This window comes from Gambusia affinis, linkage group LG08 (assembly GCF_019740435.1).
Source record: "Gambusia affinis linkage group LG08, SWU_Gaff_1.0, whole genome shotgun sequence".
In the NCBI taxonomy this organism is placed as follows: Eukaryota; Metazoa; Chordata; class Actinopteri; order Cyprinodontiformes; family Poeciliidae; genus Gambusia; species Gambusia affinis.
Genome location: NC_057875.1, coordinates 4,531,614 through 4,555,672, shown reverse-complemented (window position 1 = coordinate 4,555,672; position 24,059 = coordinate 4,531,614). Strand labels below are relative to the sequence as shown.

General features: G+C 42.5%; 1 protein-coding gene across 9 annotated transcripts in view; it reads right to left on the bottom strand.

Moving 5' to 3' along the window:
- Positions 1-20,579: 20,579 nt before the first annotated feature.
- The window catches only part of LOC122836166 (ankyrin repeat domain-containing protein SOWAHC), a 38,540-nt gene continuing 35,060 nt past the window's right edge, over positions 20,580-24,059 (bottom strand). For 7 of the 9 annotated variants that reach the window (XM_044125898.1, XM_044125901.1, XM_044125904.1 and 4 more), the window contains 2 exons: positions 21,326-21,421; positions 20,580-21,017 (listed from right to left, as the gene is read on the bottom strand). In XM_044125898.1, coding sequence (XP_043981833.1) covers positions 20,869-21,017; positions 21,326-21,421 — 245 coding nt within the window. In that variant the 3' untranslated portion in view covers positions 20,580-20,868. Of the gene's footprint in view, positions 21,018-21,325; positions 21,422-21,945; positions 22,077-24,059 lie in introns of those variants that run through there. The other 2 variants (XR_006371418.1, XR_006371419.1) reach the window with 1 other exon arrangement.

The following is a 24,059-nucleotide window of genomic DNA, read 5'->3' as shown; positions in this document are numbered from 1 at the left end:
GTTCATTTTTTTGTTTCTGCTTCATAAAAAAGTTAATTTATTCTCTGCATGTAAAAATCAAAACATCAAATAAGAGACAATGCAAAAGAATCTCATAATTTACTGACACTTACCTGTTTTTACAGAACGTATGAATACCAGTAGTTTAAATAGTATAAGCCACCTCTGACCCAATAGCTGCGTTTCCATTTACTACATAAAAAAATTAGCCTAATGGACCCCCGGCAATTTCAAAAAAAAATTTTTTTTTAAATCTCATATTTTTTGATAAAACGTTTTCTGCTCTAAGAGGAGGTGAATTGTCCCTCGTGTTGAAATTAGAATATTTTGTAAAACTGTACTAGAAACACTTGTTTTGATCACAGCAGTCATGTGATCAACGCTGCTGCTGGCGTAAATGACGAAGAAGACAACAGGAAGTAGCTGGAGGATGATGACTGCATGTTTTAATGACTTCTCACATGGACAAACTTATTCATGTTAGATTTTAATTGTGTTTCTTATTTAACGGAAACACTGCAATTGCAAAATTGTGTTTTTTCGATCGTTAACGTTTTGTGCACTTCTGTAATGGAAATGCAGCTACTGATGTCATGTCCGCTCTGCAGCTGTTTCCACCGGATCTTGGAAACTAAACTAAGCTGAAATTAGGCAGTAATATCTTCAGTATTTGTGTTTCCGCTGATTTTAAAATTGCGCAAAGTGGAATTACAAAACAAAATAGCTTAATGGAAACATGGAATTTTTTTAATAACTCATGTTTTTTGCTAAAATGTTTTAACACTCAAAGGAAGGGGTATTTCAGCAGCCATGTCAAGATCCATGTATTTTGAAGAACCGCAATAGAAACCCATTTTTTCGCATCACAACCGAATGTTACTACTGGTGGAAAAGACAAAGAAGACAACAGGAAGTAGTTGGAGGATGATGATGCGGTATGATTTGACAAACATACAAACGTATTCTCATATGATTTAAATTGCGTTTCTTTTTTACTTTGTCAAAATTGTAGTTTTTTTTTAACATTACTGGAATATCTCTGCGCACATTTGTAATGGAATTGCAGCTCCTGATAGCGTCATGTCCGCTCTGTGGCTCTTTCTGCCTAATTTTGGAAACAAAACTACAGTGAGATCATGCAGTAACATCTTCACCGTCAGTCACACACACCAAAACGTCTGGTGAAATTTGTCTTTTTCAGAAGTCAAGCCTTCAGGTCCAAAGACATGAATAGTGTGAACTCCTGCAGAGACTTCTCACTTCCTCCCAAAAAAGAAGGCAGACATTTCGTCACATCAAGAAATCTACGCTGCTTTTCATGTGCGTGGATGAGGTCAGCAGGCCATCTCTCTGCTTTGTGTTTTCAAACCATCTTTTAAGTGTGCAGTCAGACTCTTGAAAAGATGATCTGCTGCTAAAATGTTTAATCTGTTCCTCCTGGGGATCATGATGGAGGGTTGAAACAAGACAAAGGTGTCAGTTAAGAAGAAAACACTTCAAATTGGAGCCGATTAAACTTTGAAATGTTTAAATCGCTCCCTGCTGAATTGTCTTCGGAGTTAAAAAAGGTCAGCTTGTTCCTCCGGTGAGGACAGATGAATGGTGTTTGTTTACTCCGCTGTCGGCGCGGCTCAGTGTTTCTGTCGTCGCCTCTCATCCCGCCGTCAGCGCTGGAGATGTGACGACATGTCGGCCAGTCAGCGGCGCGGCGCTCAGGTGTAATTACCTCCGCTGCGTGTCAGGTTGGAAACCCATCTCCTGTCGCTGCTGAACCAATTACAGCTGCAGCTTTAACTCACTAATGTTTTATTTACCGTCGGTACGGGGAGAGCGCTGATTTGAAGAGCTGTCACTGATAAACAGAAGAAATCAGGGTTTCATATTCTGCATTTAAAGATAAGAAACAATCAGTAAGAAACTCCTGGTAAATATTCAGATCAATAAGATCTTCACCTTCTGTCCATTTTACTGATTTACTTAACGTTTATTTTTGCTGTGGGTTAACAACCTGCTCAGGTGAGGATGTCTTTGTCTGGGAGTCTGAAAGTTTTCAAATAAAATTAAGCAGGAATAGATTATGTTGTGTTCTGTGTTTTTCTGTGTATTTATTTCTAGTTTCCTGTGTGTCTGAGTCTCTGTGTTGTCCTGTCTCCCTGTGATTAGTCCCCAGGTGTATCTCGTTCCCTGATTTCCTCTTGTGTATTTAGTGTCACCTGTGTGTGTATGTCTTCGTCGGGTCCTCAGTCTGTGTACGTCAATCTACGTCTGGTTACGTCTGTGTTCGTCCGTATCTGCCTGTTGCTACCTGTGTTGAGCATTAGCCTTCCGCTCAGCAGTGCTGCCAGGTCTGTGGACTGTTTTCTGTTTTTCACTATTAAAACTCCTCCTCACCTCATCTGGGTCTACTGCGTGCTGCCTCACCTCAAACACCGCAAATCATGACAGAAGGACCCGACCACAAACGAGGTGAGGTAGCTACATTTTTGGCCCAGTTGGACCGGGAGGTTTTCCGGGGGACGAGACTGGCCTTGGCTCCCCCCGGATTCGCTCCCGGCCGTTTTTCCCGCCGGGGAGCACAACCTCCACAGTTCGCCCGGAGAAAGCAGCGTGAGCCGCCGATGAACTCGGCCCCTCGTTGCTTGCCGGAACCACCACCTCCGCAGTTAGTCCGGAGAAAGCGGCGTGAGCCGCCGATGAACTCGGCCCCTCGTCGCTTCCCGGATCAATCACCTCCGCAGTCCACCCGGAGACAACGACGTGAGCCGCCGGTGGATCCGGCCCCTCGTCGCCCTCCGGGAACGTCACCTCCGCTGCCGGCCCCGCGGATCCGCGCCGGCACTTCTCCGCTGCCGGCCCCGCGGATCCACGCCGGCACTCCTCCGCTGCCCGCTCCGAGGTGCTTCGCCGGACTTCCTCCGCTGCCGGCCCCGAGGCGCTTCGCCGGACTTCCTCCGCTGCCGGCCCCGAGGCGCTTCGCCGGACTTCCTCCGCTGCCGGCCCCGAGGCGCTTCGCCGGCCCTCCTCCGCTGCCGGCCCCGCGGCGCTTCGCCGGACCTCCTCCGCTGCCGGCCCCGAGGCGCTTCGCCGGACTTCCTCCGCTGCCGGCCCCGAGGCGCTTCGCCGGACTTCCTCCGCTGCCGGCCCCGAGGCGCTTCGCCGGACTTCCTCCGCTGCCGGCCCCGAGGCGCTTCGCCGGACTTCCTCCGCTGCCGGCCCCGAGGCGCTTCGCCGGACTTCCTCCGCTGCCGGCCCCGAGGCGCTTCGCCGGACTTCCTCCGCTGCCGGCCCCGAGGCGCTTCGCCGGACTTCCTCCGCTGCCGGCCCCGAGGCGCTTCGCCGGACTTCCTCCGCTCCTGTCCCCAGTAAGTCCCAGTGCCTGTCCCGAGCTTCCCAGTGCCTGTCCCGAGCTTCCCAGTGCCTGTCCCGAGCTTCCCAGTGCCTGTCCCGAGCTTCCCAGTGCCTGTCCCGAGCTTCCCAGTGATTGTCCCGAGCTTCCCAGTGATTGTCCCGAGCTTCCCAGTGATTGTCCCGAGCTTCCCAGTGTCAGTCCCGAGCTTCCCAGTGCCTGTCCCGAGCTTCCCAGTGCCTGTCCCGAGCTTCCCAGTGCCTGTCCCGAGCTTCCCAGTGACTGTCCCGAGCTTCCCAGTGACTGTCCCGAGCTTCCCAGTGACTGTCCCGAGCTTCCCAGTGACTGTCCCGAGCTTCCCAGTGACTTCCCCGAGCCCCCTAGTGTCAGTCCAGAGACCCCTTGTGCTCCTCCCGAGACCCCTTGTGCTCCTCCCGAGACCCCTTGTGCTCCTCCCGAGACCCCTTGTGCTCCTCCCGAGACCCCTTGTGCTCCTCCCGAGACCCCTTGTGCTCCTCCCGAGACCCCTTGTGCTCCTCCCGAGACTCCTCCTCGTCGCCGCGGACGGCCGCCGGACCGCCTCCGTGGCTCCCGCTTCCTGCGCCGAGGTCGGCCCCCTGACCTCCTCCGTGGCTCCCGCCTCCTGCGCCGAGGTCGGCCCCCTGACCTCCTCCGTGGCTCCCGCCTCCTGCGCCGAGGTCGGCCCCCTGACCGCCTCCGTGGCTCCCGCCTCCTGCGCCGAGGTCGGCCGCCGGACCGCCTCCGTGGTTCCCGCCTCCTGCGTCGCGGACGGCCGCCGGACCGCCTCCGTGGTTCCCGCCTCCGGCGCCGCGGACGGCCGCCGGACCGCCTCCGTGATTCCCGCCTTCCTGTGCTTCTGCCCACCCAGTTGGGTTTGTTTTGTTTTGTTTTTTGGACTCTGGACCCTCGTGTCTCCGCCTATTTACTAGGTTGTTTTTTGTTAATTATGGACTTTGGACCCCCCTTCCAGCTCCCCTCCGCCCACCCTCGTTGTGTTTCCCGTTTTGGGCGTCTGGGAGCCGCCCGTTAAGGGGGGGGTACTGTTGTGTTCTGTGTTTTTCTGTGTATTTATTTCTAGTTTCCTGTGTGTCTGAGTCTCTGTGTTGTCCTGTCTCCCTGTGATTAGTCCCCAGGTGTATCTCGTTCCCTGATTTCCTCTTGTGTATTTAGTGTCACCTGTGTGTGTATGTCTTCGTCGGGTCCTCAGTCTGTGTACGTCAATCTACGTCTGGTTACGTCTGTGTTCGTCCGTATCTGCCTGTTGCTACCTGTGTTGAGCATTAGCCTTCCGCTCAGCAGTGCTGCCAGGTCTGTGGACTGTTTTCTGTTTTTCACTATTAAAACTCCTCCTCACCTCATCTGGGTCTACTGCGTGCTGCCTCACCTCAAACACCGCAAATCATGACAGATTAATAATAATAAAACTGATGCTTCATTTTAATCTAGCAGAAATTCAACAACGGACGGACGGACGGATGGATGAACAGTTGGATAATGGATGGATGAACAGATGGATAATGGATGAATGAACAGATGGATGGATGGATGGATGAACAGTTGGATGAATGGATGGATGGACGGATGGATGAACAGTTGGATAATGGATGGATGAACAGATGGATGAATGGATGGATGGATGGATGGATGGATGGATGGATGGATGGATGAACAGTTGGATAATGGATGGATGAACAGTTGGATGGATGGATGGATGGATGGATGGATGAACAGTTGGATGGATGGATGAACAGTTGGATAATGGATGGATGGATGGATGAACAGTTGGATGGATGGATGGATGAACAGTTGGATGGATGGATGGATGGATGGATGGATGGATCTTTGAATCCAGCCCTCCACCTCCCATCTGTCCATCTTCTTCTCTGTCCTGTTGATGGTGACTGGGAGGAACGTCTCCATGAGGTAACTTCCTGTTGGGCTGTTGCCGTGGTGATGAGCACCAGCCATGTTTCCATCTGTGTTAATAAGCAGCTGATGATTCAGGTGTTTCCTGAGCCATCATTTTGTTTTATCATAATTACTGCAGATTGAGTCTCTAACAGCTCAGGGATTCTGCGTCTTTAATAAACTAAAATGATTATTAAATGCAAATTAAAACCAAACTGTGAAATTTATTAATTCCAATTCAAATGTGAAGCACAATGAAGTGAAGCTCTGGTTTGTTTTTCCTTGTGTTTGTCTGGTTTAATCCCATTATTCTGCTGGTTTCGGTGTTTAATCAGCAGGACTTCAGAGGGAGGGTCACTCACCTCATTAGGAGTAAATACGTCAGAACAGAAGAAGTCCTCTTTGTTTCTGCCTTATTGGGAGATAAATCTCCTCCAATCCGTTCGTCTTCCCTGCTGCTGCCTCTCCGTGTCACTTTGCTGCTTTTGTTCTGCAGTCTCTCTCTCTCTCTCTCTCTCTCTCTCCGCTGCGTGTGAAAAGTAAAGCGTTACAATCAGATAAACATCGGCAACAAACCGCCTGCAGCCGGGGTTCCTCTGCACTCAGCTGGAGTTAATCATTCAGATCCATATCAGGATTTCAGGAGTCAAACACGTTTCTGAGGGGAAGCAGCAAAAACACATGATTTATTGTTTCTGCTCAGATTCAATGGTTTGGTTTGCAACTGTAAGATAATCTGGATCTAAAATAGAAATATTTGTTTAATGGTTTTATTGAAAAAAATAAAACAACACACAGATGCTCTTTCTTTTCTTTAATATTCAGAATTGGTTCATATATGGAAGAGAAATAGAGACACTAGGAAAAAAACGAATTACGACTTTTGAATTCAGAGGAAAAAAAGTGCGAATTCAGAAAGAAAAGGTTCGAATTATTATTATTTTTTCAGTGGCCCTCATAATTTCAAACATGTAAGCATTTAGTTCAACAAATCTTGATGTGCAGACATTTAGTGCTCTGTATAGAAAGGGATGTTTTAATGGTTAGCTGATCTTTTTAATTGTAAAATTAGATAATTAATTTATTTACTTTATTTAGTTAAATTGCAGTTAAATAGTCTATTTATTTGTTAAATAGTTAGCTAATGTATATTTATTTATTTAAAAAGTTCATGAGTTTATTTACTTAACAGCTATCTAGCTAACTCAACTAGCTTTTTATTAGCTAGATTAGCTAACTAATCCTAGCTAATCTATTTATTTACTTATTTAAAAACTTAAATAATGAGTTTGCTTATATATTTATTTCTCAAAACTGTTAAATTATTTATGTTTTTATCTAAGTGCTGATGCAATGTACTGCTCTGTTTGGTTATGGGTAATTTATCCATTTATTCATTAATTTATTGTTGTTGTTTTTACATTTACTATACTATTATCCAGTTTTGCTTACATTTATTTTCTTATTTTGCACTTAGTTTTGTGGCACTTTTGTCTTCCCGTATAACTGTTCAGCCCTCAACTTTGACCTTTTTGAGTTCCTGCTCACTTCAGCTTAAACGAATACACACATATATTAGCTAATTGAATAAATAAATAAACAAGTACATTCTAGCAAAATAAATACAAAAAATATGAAAAATATATATTTATCATTTATTCACATATAGCTATATTAATATATGCACAGTAGAAAATATGAAGGAGCTGTTTGCATGTAGATGACCCAGACTGACAGATCAGAAAAGGTGAGTGCACTCAGAATATAATCTCTAGTCTGGAGTGAATTATTCTGACCCATCTGTTGTGGCCGCTGCATTTTGAGCACGCTGACCTCTCTCTGCTATAAATACACCTGCAGACTCAATCCCAGCACACGCGTGTCCGGAAATTGGCCCCGGCGCACATCAGGTCTAAACTTTCACACCCACTCAGCCTGAGCTGCCCTCCAAATTGCTGTTGACACCGTGGAGAAGCGTCTAATATCAATGTGTAATGGCTTCTGATGACAGACTACATGGTTGGAGGAGCGTGTAATCTCCCCTCAATTAATTACAGCACAGAGGGCTTTCCGGATCCCCGAGCGGCTGCAGCTGCTTCTGAACGGCGGGAAAAGATGGAGGTGAAGCTGAGAGATGCTGCGGCCGTGTGTGTGTGCGTGTGTGTGGGTGTGTGGGCGTGTGTGTGTGTGTGTGTGTGTGTGTGTGTGTGTGTGCGTGTGCGTGTGGTTGTGTGATACTCACAAGAAGAAAGCAAATACAAACCCCCCCCAAAAAAACATCTGCACAGGCAGCGAGGTGACTGCATGTCTCCACCAGCTCATCCGCCAACGACAGCAGGGTTTACATTGACTATATAATTGCGCAAATTGTAATTACGAAATTAAATTTGCTTACTTGAAACACGCCGATTTGAGGGAGAAATTGATAATAAAAAACACTTTGTTTCTAATAATGATGTGCTTTTTTCCGGTCATATGAATAAAAAGAAAATCCCACTTTTTTCACAACAGTCACATGATCAACGACCGGACGTTACTACTGGCGGAAATGACGATGGAGACGACAGGAAGTGGTTGGAGGACGATGGTGCAACGAGGCCTGTGATGAAAACAAATTTTACTGGACAATAAATTGTCCCAGACGTTATTCCGGTAAACAATAACATTTTTATTATTAGACTATTTTCAGGACATAGCATTGTAATGGCATAATAATGCAAGAACACATTCTGAAAGAAAAAAAAAAACATTATAATGAATATCTAACACTGGAAAACATTTTTAATATCCAAAATAAATAAACAAAACATATAAAAATTACACATAAAATGAATTATGAAGAATCTGTAAACAAAACTGTCCTTAAAACAAGCTCTTATATATTCCTGAAAAATTGTTTTTAAGTTAATTTTGTCTTATTTCAAGTGCATTAATATGTTTGCACTGCAAAAACAGAAAATATTACCAACTATTTTTGGTCTGGCTTCCATTGCATTTACTCAGTCACATTTACCTCTGAAGATGATAATGCAAAGAATCATCCTTCATAAAATCAAGAAAATCATGGACAACCCTGACCATCCTCTTCATGAGACCGTCTTGGGAAAACAGAGTGTCTTCAGTCAGAGGCTTCTTCAAGTTCACTGTAATACAGACTGCTACAGGAGATCTTTCCTGCCAACAGCCATCACTTTCTAGAATGAATATTTGAAGAATTTGAATTAATAAGTTCCAACATTTAATTTCCATTTGGGATTAATAAAGTATTTCTGAATTTTAACTTTTTGGAGAAGTTTTACCACACTGTAGTTTTCACTCTTAGTTCACTGGAAATAAGGCAAAACTAACTCACAAGCAACCATTTATCATGATATAGAAACTTGTTTTAAGTCAGTAATTCTTTATTGTCATGTTATTTCTTGTATAACGTGACATTCGTCCCTTGTTGTGAATTAAATGATCTGACAGTGAAACTAGCACTTTTTCATCCATATAGGGAAATTATTGACTTAAAGCAAGCTCCTCTATCTTGCTAAAAAGTTACTTGTAAGTTAGTTTGGTGCTTTTTTCAAGTGTACAAGATATTTGCTTTAGAAACTAGACTAAAATACTTGTGTGTTCAATAATATTTTCTCTTTTTCAAGCAGTCTGCGTATCATTCTCAGTATCTGTTGTCCTCTTTGGCTCCTTCAAACATTTGGATTCTCCTCTGTTTTTCACTCTTAAGTCTCCCTCGTCATAATTAAAATGCGAGAAGGCGGCAGCTTTACTTCAGCTTTGATAACGCTTATCAGTTTGGAGTTACTTTGGCTATTGATTTGATTAAGAGGCTTATATCCAGTTTAATGAGTTTTCCACTCGGCTGCTCTCGTCCTAATCAGGCCGGCTGCCAGCCGTCTCCTCTCTCCTCTCTCCCATCCGTCACATCTGGATGCAGCTGCAGGAGTCGGGAAAGCCGTTTACTCTCAGTTAAACACACACTTGATGCTCTTATTTTGCAAGCTGAGATTACATCGTTGTTGTGCTGAGATCAGATCAGTGTTCAAGGATTTGGCTTCAGTGCGATTCCTGCGACTGAACTCTAAATTTCCTCCAAGTGAGGAACAGAAGACGTTTAAATCTTCTTATTCATGTTGGAGCAGAGACATATTCTAAATTTGAATTGTAGCCGGATGTTTTAAGGACTTCCTGATGATGAGGCACCTTTTAAAAAGTCTCAGGCAGGTTGAGGTTTGTCACACTATGATAAAAATAATGTAAGTGGATAAATCTGCCAGTGAAACTACTTTAAACAAGTCCTTATTTCTTGCTGAAAATGTTATTTTTGAGATATTTGAAATATACAAAGATATTTGCACTAGAAACTAGACCTTACTTGGTAAGATTTTGTATTTTTGCAATGAAGCCATTTGATTAAGGGTTATAATATTTACGTTTTTGAGCTTTACATCATTTCATAATGATTGATTGATTCTTTAATGCATGTTTTTTGATATCCTTTAATCTCCATGGCAACCATTCAGCTGTGCAAAACGCCTGGGTGGACCTAGCCCCGCCTTCAAGGTGCAGCTCCTCCTCAGAGCTGCAGTTTCCACGATTCCACCTCACAGAGCAGCTCCTTCAGACTAGTCAGCAGTAATTAGCAAATACCTGGTGGAACTGGTCATCTGCTGAGCTCGTTATACAAGCTACGAATCGTAAAAATGTTGTTAAAGCGTCAGTAGAGGACCTATGTTGTGATGATTTCCTGAAGCGAATTTTAAGTTTCTGGAGAAGGAGTTTTTAAAGCGACAGAGGCCCAATTTCAAGACATTAAATTATGACGTCAAATTTATTTTCAGTCATATCTGATATATGAATCTCTAGAAAAAATTAAGAGACCACTTAAAATGATCAGCTTGTCTGATTTTACTCTTTATCGAGATATGTTTGAGTACAATCAACATTGTTCTTCTATTCTATGAACTATTGACAACATGTCTCTGAAAACTAAAACTATCAAACTAAAATTTTGTATTTATTTGGAGAAAATGAGAAATGGTCAAAATAAGGAAAAAAAGATGCAGTGCTTTCAGACCTCAAATAATGCACAGAAAACAAGTTCATATTCATTTAGAAACAACAATACTAATGTTTTAACTCAGAAATCAATATTTGGTGGAATAACCAGGAGGTTTTCAATGGGGTTCAGTGCAGTTGTAGCTTGGTTTTTCTCCAGAGCTGTTTCTTTAATATTTTCATAATAAGTGAAGATCGTTACTTGGTTGAGCTATAAAATGGCACAACGTTCCTGGAAAACACATAACACTGCCCCTTTAATCTCGTTCAGATTCTCTTGTTCATTCTCGGCTGTTTGTCGTCTTTGAGCGAATCACGTCGAGGTGAGAAACAGAAAAAACAGAAACCATCAGCAGATGGATGATATTGTGATGTGAAGGGTGGATCTCTCAGCATTCATATCGTTCTGATTTAAACCCACCCACCTCTCTGCGGCCCTAAGCACCTCTTTATGAAAACGGCTCCCGTGCGGCTCTCTATCTCCTCCCTGATTGATAATTACGGGCCCCTGATTCAGCAGCTGGGCCTCCTGACTCCACAGACCGACAGTGCTCGGATAAATGTGTCCTGAATCAGGGTGCTGGGCTCCCAGGGTCTCTGAGGACTTATCTTCCTCTGCCTCGCTGGGCCGCTTCTCATCATTACTGCCTCTCTGAGCGGTGGTGAATAAAGGCCCACTTGCTGCTGCCAATAAGGCGCCGTTAAAGAGCAGATTGGCTGTTTCTCTCCCCTCCTCCGGAGAGATAAGTGGATTTGATGGGACAGGTCTCGTTCTCCTCCTCGCTGTCAGCCATTGTTATCCTCCTGAGTTATTAGCAGCCTTCAGCTCCTCGCTGTCACCTCGGTTAGCAGCCGATAGCTGACAGAAGCAGAGTTAATTAGCTCCATTAATATGGAGCCTGTGTTTGGCCGGATGTGACATGTGAGGCGTGTGGAGGGAAAACAAACAGATCCAGTGTTTCATTAGTGGGATGTGACAGCTCCTCTCCGAGATGAACAACTCAGCTCTTTTTCTTCTTCTTCTGTATTTTCCTGCCAAAATCAATAACACCGCGCTGCTGCTTGGTTAATAAAAAATGGCGGTGAAGACTCGGAGCAGGTGGAGCGAGTCGGGACGGTCTGCAGGGTGCAGAGGTGTGTACACCCCATCAGCTCACATTACTCTGAGCTGGAGGGGATGGGGGGCGAATATTAACTGGCTATCAGGCTGAGAAGTAATTAAACAGCTGAGATGGTGACATGTGGGGAGCAAACAGCTCACCGGAAAACCTCCTGGATCTGGAACAACGCTGCTAATTCAAATTCAAACTTTATTTGAATAGCACATTTCAGTGCTTTACATTATAAAAACGAAAATACAAAGTCATAAAACACACAGTCAGCAATTGAAATGTTACATTTTGCCATCATTACACATCAGACTGTTGATTAATGTTTCAATTATTAATCAAAAGAAACAATAACCAGGTGGGTTTTTAGTGTAGATCACATGCCAAACTCAAGGCCCGTGGACCAAATCCGGCCCGCCACATCTCTTTATGTGGCCCTCTAGATTCTAGACTAAATACTAAGAGTGTTTAAATATTATGTTATCAATTAAATCAATGCAGTTTTTATCTGTTTACTGCCAAATTATATCAATCAGTCCCTTATTTCAGTCAGAATTATTCTGGAAATTAATAGAAAATCAACAAATCCCCACACTTTTTTGTGCTAATAATCGGGAGTTTATTGCAGATTTTTCTCAAAAATTGTCAAAAACTTTCTTTCTTGTAGTAAACAGCTGCTTCAGCCTTAACTGATGTCAGATTATAGTCCATGATTTATACAGCCAGTAATAAAAAGTCGCATTTAATGTCATAAATAAGCAAAAATATTAAAAATTTTTCCAAATTAGTGCTACAAACACTTTAATTTTTATTACAAAAAAATCACAAAAAGTATTGAAATCCTGGAGGGACTTTAGTAATTCAGTAATATTATTACATTTTAAGAATTCATTGACATGTTCACAGTTTGTGAACAGGTTTCATCAATACATGCTGGCACAACTGGCCCTTTAAGAGCATTCATGATCTTGGTTGGGGCCAAAACAAAACTGAGTTTGACACCCCTGCTCTAGATTCAAAGGAACTCAGTGTTTCAGGTGTTTTGCAGTTTTCTGGAAGTTTGTTCCAGATTTGTGGTGCATAGAAGCTGAATGCTGTTTCTCCATGTTTGGTTAAATGGTAACTGGACTGAACTTTTCCAGTCATTTTGACCACTCAAAGCGCTTTACACAAGAGTCACATTCACCCAGTCACACTCACAAACACACACACACATTCATACACCGATACGCAGATCGGGAGGCAATTTGGGGTTAAGTGCCTTGCCCAGAGGCACATCGACACATGGCAGGAGGAAGCTGGAATCAAACCTACAGCCTTCCGATCGCAAGAAGACTACTCTACCAAAGAGCGACTGTGGCTTGGGTCGCCCCCAGTGTTCTGGTTCTGGGGATGCAGAGCAGAACCAGAACCAGCAGACCTGAAAGGTCTGAATGTTGAACCAACAACAGCAGATATTTAATGTATGTGGCGCTGAGACGCTCATGTTATTCAACATGTAGTAATTTTCTAGTGATCGTCTTGTGAGTCCTGGAATATTAAATTGATAAAACGAAAGGCGGGCGGACCTTTCGGGGTTCCAGTGACCCGCCACTGCAGTTCAACCAGGTCTGAACATTGATTGGACCGTTGGAACACCTTGATCCTTTTCTTTCTAATCCATTCTGTTGTAGTTATGCTGCTGTGTTCGGGCCTGTAGTTCTGTTGACTGATGTTCTGTTTGGGCCAAGGTTCAGCTCTCAGGTAGATGACCTTTTGTCTCTACCACGCTCTGGTATGCAGGGGATTTTTTGGTCGACTCAACGGCAGCTGAGAATAACCTCAGACCATCAGTCCTCCACCACCGTGCCTGACAGTTGGCATGAGGTGTTTGTGGCGATATACAGCTGATATATATGGGAAACTTTGGTTGGCAACAGTTTTCTAAATAAATCAATTTTAGTTTGTGATGTCATGGTCTGTAAATATCTTGTGGTTCAGCCAGGTCAGCCTTGGTGTTCTGTGTTGCTGGGTGTAAAGTTCCTGTTTAGTCTCTGGTTAGTTTCTGTCTCGACATGTTTTATTTGAAATGGATTAATTTTATTGTTTCCTGTAGATTTGACCTTGCCTTATATGTCCATGTTAAATATTAATCTGCTAGAGTTAGACTTTATCTTGTTTTAATGTCAGATTACTGTTCCCTCTTTCCTTATCCTCCAAATCCAGTCTGTCTGCCTGGTTTACCTCATTTATTTATCTTCGTGTATCTTGTTGAAGAATTGTTGTAAACCTGAAATATTTATTTCTGGAGGATAATTTGAGTACCTCGCAGAAGGACAATACAATAAAAAGCTCTAAATTTAATCCTACACAGAAACAAATAGACAGCGGAACTGAAAGGTTTTTCTGTGTTCATGAAACACAATGTTGTGGTTATGACACCAATGTGTCAAAAACACAAACAATAACACAAACACACTGAGGTAATTACCAAGTTTCCAAAGCTCATATATCACAGATGAAGTAAGTGCAAACAGGCCAAAGGTTTGAAACGTACTTCATTTGTGGTCGTCGTTCTTCGATTCTGCTCTTCGTGACGCATAAAACATTTCTGACAGAAGACAGATCGGCTCTTAAAAAGTTTTCCATCAGAGTGAAGGTTGAAACTACAATATATTTCTTTTGTTAATCCATCCATCCATTTTCTGTTCACCTTTGTCCCTAATGGGGTCAGGAGGGTTGCTGGTTCCTCTCCAGCTGCGTTCTGGGCGAGAGGCGGGGTCACCCTGGACAGGTCGCCAGTCTGTCGCCGGGCAACACAGAGACATACAAGACAAACAACCATTCACACACACACTCACACTTAGGGAGAATTTAGAGACCAATTAACCTGACAGTCATGTTTTTGGACTGTGGGAGGAAGCCGGAGAACCCGGAGAGAACCCACCATGCACAGGGAGAACATGCAAACTCCATGCAGAACGACCCCGGGCCGGGAATCGAGCCCAGGACCTTCTTGCTGCAAGGCAACAGCTCTACCAACTGCGCCACTGTGCAGCCCTCTTGTTAATCACCAAGTACAATTACTCTTACAAAGGTTAATGTTCTCCTGCACACCATGTATGAAATTAACTCTACTCAATGACAAAAATATTTTGGATGTTGCTTCTAAACATTGTTGCAAATGATAATGGTTGTTGGAAGGAAAGGTGTAAAGTAGTCCACTGGGTCTCTGACTGGAAGTCTGAGGTGCATGGAGGACAAAGGAAAGGTGACATGCACACTCCCCTGAGGTGCTCCAACGTTCACAGGGCAAATCTGTAACCGTAAACCTCAGTGGTGAAAAGCACAAAATCAGTCTGAAAGTCTCATATGACCACATTGTGGAAATCCCTGTATCAGAAGATGACATGCTGTAAAACCTGAACTGCTGGTATCACTTCTAATTTGTTTCTCTGAATTTTAAAGTTTCTCCACCTCCACCATCAGTTTCAGTCTTGCTGGAACAAAAAGACTACATCAGTATTTTAATCAGCTTAGGCAGCAAGAGAAGAAACGGGTGAAAGTGTTTTCTGTGCAAAGCTCAAAACAACAAGTGTGCCATCTTGAATGCAATGTCACGTTCTCCAGTCATGCTAATCACCTGATTATTTGACTCAGGTGTACTGAAGCAGAAAAACATTTAAAGGTTGCAGTATGTCAGCCCTTGAGGACTGGAATCGCAAATCACTTGTCTATCTCACAAAAGTTTGTATTTCAAGACCTATACACTTTGGAGGAGGGCACTCTTTAGATTTTATCCAGGCTTTGTGAAGCAAATTGCCGTGAGACTAGCTACAATTTGGAGGTGTGTGCTCCAGGTTTTGGGTTACGGACTTCTAGGATGACATTACTGTTGAAAATGTGTTTCTTTGCCTCTTTGGCAGTTTTTTTTTTTGGCTGATCCTGCTTTAAGATGTAGATTTGTTTAGATAAATAAAAATGATCTGAGCTATGCCTGCATTCGTGATATTTTTGCTACACATCTTTCCAAGAAACAATGTTTGTGCTGATCAACAGCGCAATCTAGGAACCATCAGAAGAGATGGCGAAGCAGCATGAATACAGTTCTATGAACTCAATGACATAATAAATAACTCCCTCTCTTACTCTCCTCCATCAGCAAATCGAAGCTGGAGATGCTGGGCTTTGTCAGACTGTGGCTCTCAGCTCTGCCTTTCAGTGATAACGACCTCATTCAGGCTGGGACTGTCATTTAACAGAGCTCCGATAAGCAGCAAGCCGGCCATCACTCTGAGACAAACACCAGGACCATCATGCCTTTGGTTTCTCTTGGGAAGCCCCTGAGACCTTCACATGCTGCCAGCACAGGAATGAGATGCAGGCTGGGGCTTTATTTCAGTTAGATAAAGAAGTAAATGGCCCCTGACGAGCGTTTGGCTGTGATAGAGAGAGAAGAGGTGACAGGCGGCTGAAGACTCTTTTTGTGTTTGGTATTTGTGCTGGAGAGCCGTGTGACAGCCATGTTTCACACTGTCTTCATTGTTTTCTTTGATTAATTAGCTGCAGCAGTGGAGAGGAGCCTCAGTGGGTCTCTGTGAATGTACACTGATTCAAATATGCTCCAAGTGTGAACACAGCACCTTTTAGAAACAGTAACGCTGCAGACTAGTCAACTCTGATGTGCAGATTTTTCATCATTTTAAACAAAATGCTCAGTGAATTTCGTTACATTTATACCAGTGAAAGAGCAAGAAGCCTGAAGCTGCCAGTCCTCAGGTGACTGTAGTTTAACAATATCATAGGTTTAAATGGAAACATGCAACGGCAGCCTAAGGCTCATCACCATATCACTGAATCAGTCTCTGAAAACAAGATCCTCAGAGATCGCTGTTAATCTTCTCTGTTTGCCTTTATCTTCACAATCAGCCTGTTGTACAATCATCCTCTGATCAAAAGGAGAAGCATTTCAGAGCAAGGCTTTCTTACAATGAATGTCAAGAAGCTGCATTTCTTTTTTTTTCCACTTTTAACTTTGGATAGAATATGTCAATCATGTTTCCTCGATGCGCTGCAGAACTCTGATGTTTAGTTTAAATTTGATCTCAGACTGATGTTTCTCTTTGCCTTATAGGTCAAGACAGGACCTTCTGTAAGGAGTTTGCACAGTATCCTCCTGTGTATTTTCTCTTGGTATCATGATTTCTCCAACTGCTTCTTGATGTAAGACAGTAGCAAGTCTTTCAATAGCGACCCAGAAGTGGCCGGTCCAATGAAGAGTTTCTGGGGTGCAATCAGAAGTGGACCATACCCAACAGCATCTCCAGTGGGTGACCCATAGGAGGCTGAACTCAGTGAAGAATTTCTGAAAAGACACCAGGAGGACGTCAAAGATAAAGGGAAGTTTCTGCAAGGTGATCCAGAAGAGGCTGCAATGGAAGTTCAGAAACTTCCAATGGGAACTTCCAGTAGGAAGTTACTGAAGGGTGACACAGGAAAGACCAGACCCAATAGTTTCTGGAGAACAACGGGTAAGGTACTATACCCAACAGTCAGTCTGGGTGATCCTGAGGAGGCCGAACCCAAAGAAAAATTTATGTAAAGAGATCAGAATGGCTTCAGCATCAACAGGGAGTCTCTGGAGAGTGAGAGGAATCCAGTCCCAACAAAGAGTTTCTAACGGCTAACCAGAAGACTGTCTGAGCCAACAGTGAGTCTCTGCTGGCTCAGACCCAAGAAAAGGATTCTGGCTAACAACCAGGAGGGCATCAGAGCCAAAGAACAGTTTCTGGAGGGTGACTTGGAGAATTCAACGAGGACTGTAGAGTGATGTGGTGGCTGCAGAATCTGGCAAAGAAAATTAGGAGGGTGATCCTGTGTATGCCAGCTCCACTAGCAACATCTGAAGGTCATAAAGCCAGATGAACTGATGGACAGCCTGATAACAGATGAAGTTTGGAAGGTCAACTCAGAAAGGCTGCAATGGGCAGGGAGGACGACAGCCGGGCCGGTATTGAACTCCTCTAACACTGGTTGCAGCTACATGAGGCTGGAAAACTTGTAGATTATTTATATTACGGGACATAAATCAGTTTTCAGAGCTGGAAGACAGTATTAAATCATCCTACCTGAACATCTTCAGCTTTGTTCTCTTACTGGAAATAAGTCAGAGTGAAACATTTTCTACACCATCCAACATTTCATCAGCGGCTGTTGTTTTGCTGGACTCGTCCTGCAGTCGATAAACTTTTGTTTACCGGATGATTTTACAGTGAACTCCAACATGTTTTTTCTTTGTTCTTCCATGGAAAACAAAAGCTATCTTCTTTAATTCTCTCCTGTTCATGTCTGTCCTGGGACTGTTTATTGTCAGGGTGAATATTTCATGGCCTTCTCCTCTCCTTCCCAATCCCAGATTGTTCTCTGCTGCTCAACTTCCACATGAATAAGAAAGCTGAGGCAACAACAGCTGTTTTTCTCAGCAGGTAAATCCATAACTGACCTTGGAAGGCCTAAGAAGTTTGGATGGATAGGAGGTGTGGGAATCCTGACCGCCTGTTTTAACTGAAGGTGTAACAATCAGAGGACCTACAGAGAGCGCTTTATGAATTTACCATCATCTACTCTTCATCGGGATGAAGGTAGTCCTGCCTGAAACCAGAAGAAATGGTTATGATTACAATGAAATTGGAGTTTTGTCAAACTATCAAATACATTTAACAATGCCTAATAGTTGACTTCTATGAACAAAAAAAGCTCTTTCTAAAAATAAGTAATATAGAAATGTTTCCTTGAACAACAAAGATTTGGATGAAAGAGATTGAAACTGATTTTTAACCAATACAAACCCACCTGTAATTTGTGAATCTGTATTTATTTGCTTATACTAGAAACGCAGACTTCAATAAGTTAATATGAAAACTGCCACTAAATTACATCTTTACATCTCATAAAGCCAAACAAATGTGCACATAAACTGATTCATCAGCAGAAAAATGAGAAGACCATTCTTCTCATTTCACTAATTACACTCTGACTGAAGCATGAAGCTGCCTTGAAACAACATTAGTTCTGCACTTCCTGTTCAAATTATGACCTCCAGTCCTGTTAACCTAAAAGCATTGTGATATGTAAAAACTCATAATTACTTCAGAAATTGTGTGCTTATTATATTTTTCGCCTAAAAAACATGTAGGTGAATAAGAAATGTATATGCTGTTCTACACAATTTATATGTTGAAAGAAATAGACGTGATGTGATCTGATGTTTACTATATTAGCTGAAGCTAACACAATTAGCAGGAGCTAATGCTAAGTCAAAACAAATTGAGAAATAGATAATGGATGTTTAAAGTGACAGTGAAGCATCTTTAAGTCTTTATAGCACACTGTGCTAATATATTTGAGTTTTGATCCGGATGCTTATCGTTAACAGCTTGAGTTAAAAACTGGAACTTTTTGCTGTATACAGTCAGGTTAGCATTTCCAAACACCAGAAGCATAAATAATAGATTTTTCGACCAAATCTCTCCTCTTCATTACTAATTTCCTGTTTTCGCTTCATATTTCAACACGCTTCAGTTTAAATTAACATGACTGAAGATTACTTATTGCGCAAAAATTACTGTTCTGGCTGAACTGAGATACCGCCGTTAGCACCTAGCAACCGCCACATAAACGTCGCCATGTTGTAAACGTACTGCAGCGTAAACAACGTGGCGACTTCCGTTTAACAGTTTGTTTTTTATTATTATTTATGTAAACTAAACAACCTTACTGAGTTTTTATTGAATTGTTTTTACATCTGGAATAAATGTTTCTTTTTTTTTAGAACTAATTGTGTATTCCTTTAGCAAACCTAAGAATTCAATTAAATGTTCATAATCTCCCGTGGATCTCTGGAGGTCTGCTGAGGTATCTGGGTCAACTGAAGATCCTTTAAGTGCTAATTGTACATGTTTGTCCTGAACGTCCAGCAGATGATTAACTGGGTGGAAATCATGAGCCTATGTCAACGACTTATTGTTAGTGTCCAAAGTTTCAGTTATTTTGGGTTCAACACCTGAATCAAATGATGATTCATTAGCAGGTTTCCCGTCAGTGGTCATAATTCACGACACCCAAATATTTTCTATATGTTAAATGGAACAGGCCTTAATTCACTCAAACATTTTAGTGTCTTTTCTGACCACCAGCAGAAGAGAAAACACAAATAAACAAAAATGCTTTATTTTTAACCAGTCGGGAAACAGATGTTAAAACTGTGAGCGGCAGATGGGTCCGCAGTCTGACCTCGGTGACATCCCTGAACCTGAAGAAATCCGTCGGTTCAGCCCCGGCCGCCAGGATGCAGCCGACTGGCTAAAGTCTCAGCTCGACTCTCATCCAAGCAGCTTAGAGCCGTAATTAAATCATTAAATTCTTGTCTACGCTTCACAGAGCCGAGCCAAATTGACTTTCACCAACCTCATTTTCGATTTGAACACCAAATAATGATTTTCTGCCAGTCTAATTACAAAGCTCAACATCTGATCAGGCTGGCATCCGGCCGGGAATTATCACAGGGGCCCGGCATTAGACCTCATTACCAGGCCAAGTGCAGAATTATTACATCTTGTAATTGGACGGGGACATTTATCAGCAGGGTTGGCCTGCTCTGCAATAACATGCTCCGCTGAGCGGCGTTCAGAGTCCACAGAAAACAAAGAGGATCTGGAAGTTTATTTGGTTTTAACCAGTAGAAGACAAGAAGGAGCAAACATCGGCTGCAGGAACTCTGGGAGGCTGTTGGATTTTTTCTGCTCTTGATTTATACAGAGTTTAATCCAGAATAGCTAAGTCAGAGTCCTTTTAATTCAATTCATGATATTAGAGATTAGAGGACACTGAGCAAAATAAGGTGCAACATCTCTGGGTTGTTGTCATATAGATCTTCTCATTTATTTGTCATTTTAACTGGATTTTTTTGTCTCTTCATCCTCAGTTCACTCTTTCTTTGGCTACCATTTCCACAAATGGCACCGATAAATCGTATTAAAGCAGATGACAAATTTTATTCCACTGGACGAAGAACAAGTTAATGAAGACATTCATGAGTGTGAAAGAAAGGCGTTGACAAATTTTTTTTACAAGTTTTTATTCAAACATGGCATAGTCACTTGAAACGTTGTATTATATTTGTCTCTAACTCTTTATATTCATGCTGATATACACAACAAGTTATGTAAAATTTTCTGTGGAGCTTAATGAGAGTAATAACATTTAAGTATTTAAAATAATAAAGTTGAAAGAAATTGAAAGTTGCAACTAAATGTAAAATTAAGATTTTAAAATACAAAAAAAAAGTATTGTATTTAGGTTCCATATTTGTCTAGTTGAGAATTCATCACTGCATGTACAGAAACTGCACAAATTCCCAGGTGACTTTTAACAAAACCCAGCAGGAAGTCAAACATGGAGGTCCAATGCTTCATAGGACGCTGACTGATGCACCGTCCCGAACTCCAGGTGGAGCTGTCCTTGACTGCGAGAACGAGAAAGACGCAACGACGGAAGAGCAAAGCGCTGCGTCCGGCGACCGGGGCAAAACGTCCTACCTGTAAACATGGCCGACAGACAGCATCAGAATCACACGGGTGTCACAGAGAGACAACACAACGGCAACACATCGACGTCACACCATCACAGGAACAACACAATATGTCAACACAACACAGCAACATTCCACAGCACACCAACTGGGCCAGTGATTCCCATCCATCCAAAAAGTAAAGATAAAAATAAATCAAGATATTTCTTCAAATAAACTAAAAAGTTAATTTTCACATACGTGTTTGGATCAAAAGTAAATTCAAATTAACACCAAAACATAAATTTTGCTTAGCGGTTAGCATCATTCGCTCACTTGTGTGAGGATCTGCTTTGCTGAAGATGTCCGTGGAGCCGCTCCAGTACTGAACCGCCGTCTTCCCATGGTAATCTCTGATGTTTGTTTTAGCATCTGGTGAAGAGAAAAATACACCTCAAAGTGTCACATTGTGTAGATTTTTATTTACACAGTTGATTTTATTGTTTTTAGACTTTTAGCTCTTTTATCCTCCATTTGTCCACTTTCCTGAGTTTTTGGCCAGTGAACAAGGACTGGAAAGCAAACAGAGGAAGCAGTAAGAGATTACATGGAGGTCTGGCTAAAGAAAAATTAGTTAGGACTGAATTATTCCTGCTTTTATAGAGGAGCCGGAAACAGCAGGATGCTCTGTTTGGATAGAGTGGTGACGTAGCGATCCTAAAGTCCATCTTCATGTCATTGCAGGATGTGCAGACAGACCTGTGGGGTCATTAAAGCTGAAACCAATCAAATAATGAAGCCTGCAGGTGACCTTCATTAACAAACGGTTAGACCTGCGCCTGAGGAACCACTTTAAACCTCTTCAACCTCCACAAACAGGCTCAGAGAAAAGCTCAGAGACCACACAGACACGGTGAGTAATTAGAGATAAAACGTGAAGCTGAGGAGGTCAACACCTTCCTCTGACTGAGGAGAGACGGCAGCTTCTCAGGATGAATAACACAGCATCAACATCCAGTTTCACTCCAGCAGAGCCACACCTGCTGGTCCGATTACCTGAAGCACCAAACGTCCAGGAAACTTCAAACTGGAAATAAACACAGAGGATGTCTGTGAATGAACTGAAAAGCGTGCACCAGGTCAGTTTTATAGGTGACTAATTATGCTTCGTGGAACAGGTCAAGACAGAACTATGGGCGATACAAAACATCTTTATTACATTTTACGCACAAAATCATTCTTCAATAACCAGATTTTAGTCTGCTTCTTTCATATTGAGCTGTTTTAAAGACTCTTGTCACTTTAAATGCAAATGAGTTCCACACCCCCCAACTCAACGTTTACACTTGCAAGTGAAAATGGCTGCGAACAGATATGCAATTACACAACCGTACATCTTTGAAAAGCAGAAGTGGAGCCTCCAGAACAACCAACAAGAGTGCAGCAACTGGTTTCTGGATGGTGAGTCAACAACAAAACGCTGTCTTTTCCAGCAGAGTCCAGCTCGGCTTCGTTAGGGTTTCTGCGGTACCTGCTGATTTGTGACGTTACATTCGGAAGGTTTTTGAAACAACTAATTTTCCAGACACCAAAATAAAAAGAACAATAATTCTAGTAAAAAGAATAGTTTTTATTTATAAAGGACTTTTCAAGACACTCAAAGACGCTGTACGGTAATAAAGTTTAAAAAACAAGTGAGTTTAAGCAAACATGCTGGAACTTCTTTGGTGTTGCTAGGTAACGGGCTGCTCCACAGGAGTTGCTAGGTAACGGGGCAGTGCCTACTGAAGGATTTTGAAATGGCTCATTTTCAAGAGACTGAAAAATAATAAGTTGACAAAAAACGGCTTGGTGAGGTTTTTTTTAGAAGCATCAGAGACCCAAATGGAAACATTAAAAAAAGTACAAAATGTGATTTTTGCATAATAGATCTCCTTTAAGGCTAAAGCTGAGCTATAATGAATGAAAACATACCAAAGCTGGATGATGATTGAGAAAGTCAAACCTCTTGACGTGATTGAGATGCTGTGGGGTGACTTGAAACTGGCTGTGAAAGCAAGAAAACCCTGAAACATCTCACAGCTGAAAGTGAGGAGTTCCTCCTAACTTTTTAGCGGTGGGTTTAATTTTCCTGAAATAAAACACAAACTGCTGGAGTGGAGAGTTTAGTTTCCCTCAGCTGGAGTTTAAAGATCCCGTTTCATGTAAAGTGTGTTTAAGAGACGCGCGTCCTTCTCTCTCTGCTGCAGAGAGCAGCTTGGATTTCTCTACAGTCGCAGCAGAAACTGTGTTTAACGCTGGTGGGAGGACGAGGGTGGGAGTTAAAGAGTCGGTAATGACGAGGGTCGGTTACCGTTGGTAACCATTAGCCGCTCCGCTCAGCCTCCAGCCTCCTCAGGTGGGACATCAACACGAGCCGCATGCATCCTGGTTTTTCTTCACAAAACTCTCAAAGTTAAACAACAGATCCGCCTACAGCTGAGGTGGAAACAAGAAAATAATGCAACAACCAGAGGTTTACAGTCAAGATTAAGAATCTGGTTTTCCATCTGAATGCAGTAATCTGTGTGTCCAAAAATATCCCTATAATCAGGTATCCTACAGACTTTGTGAACAATAGTCTAGGATTTATTGGCATTTTAAAACCTAATTTGACTTGACCATTTCATTGGCTCTATTTTCATTATTGTAAGACACTGAATGTGTTGAAGGTGAAAATTTACATTTAGCATATTTTCATACTTCAATTTGGGTTTCTACTGCTTCTGAAGCAGCCCAAATGCTTAAAAAAACATCTGCCACTTTCTGGTAAAAAGTTCATGTTTAGTGCTCATTGTTACTGCTGTTATTTTTAATCTTTATGACCGGACTTTGAGTGTCGCTTTATAAATGAAATGCATTATTTTTATAATTTTATTTGGTGTCTAGAAAATAAGAACGTTTCAAAAACCTTCAGAATGTAACGTCACAAATCAGTAGGCACTCTAGCAGAGCCAAGCCCCGTCGCCTAGCAGCCCCACTAAAGCTCCAGCACATTTGGTCAGCTGGTTTTACCACGCTATAATGGCTG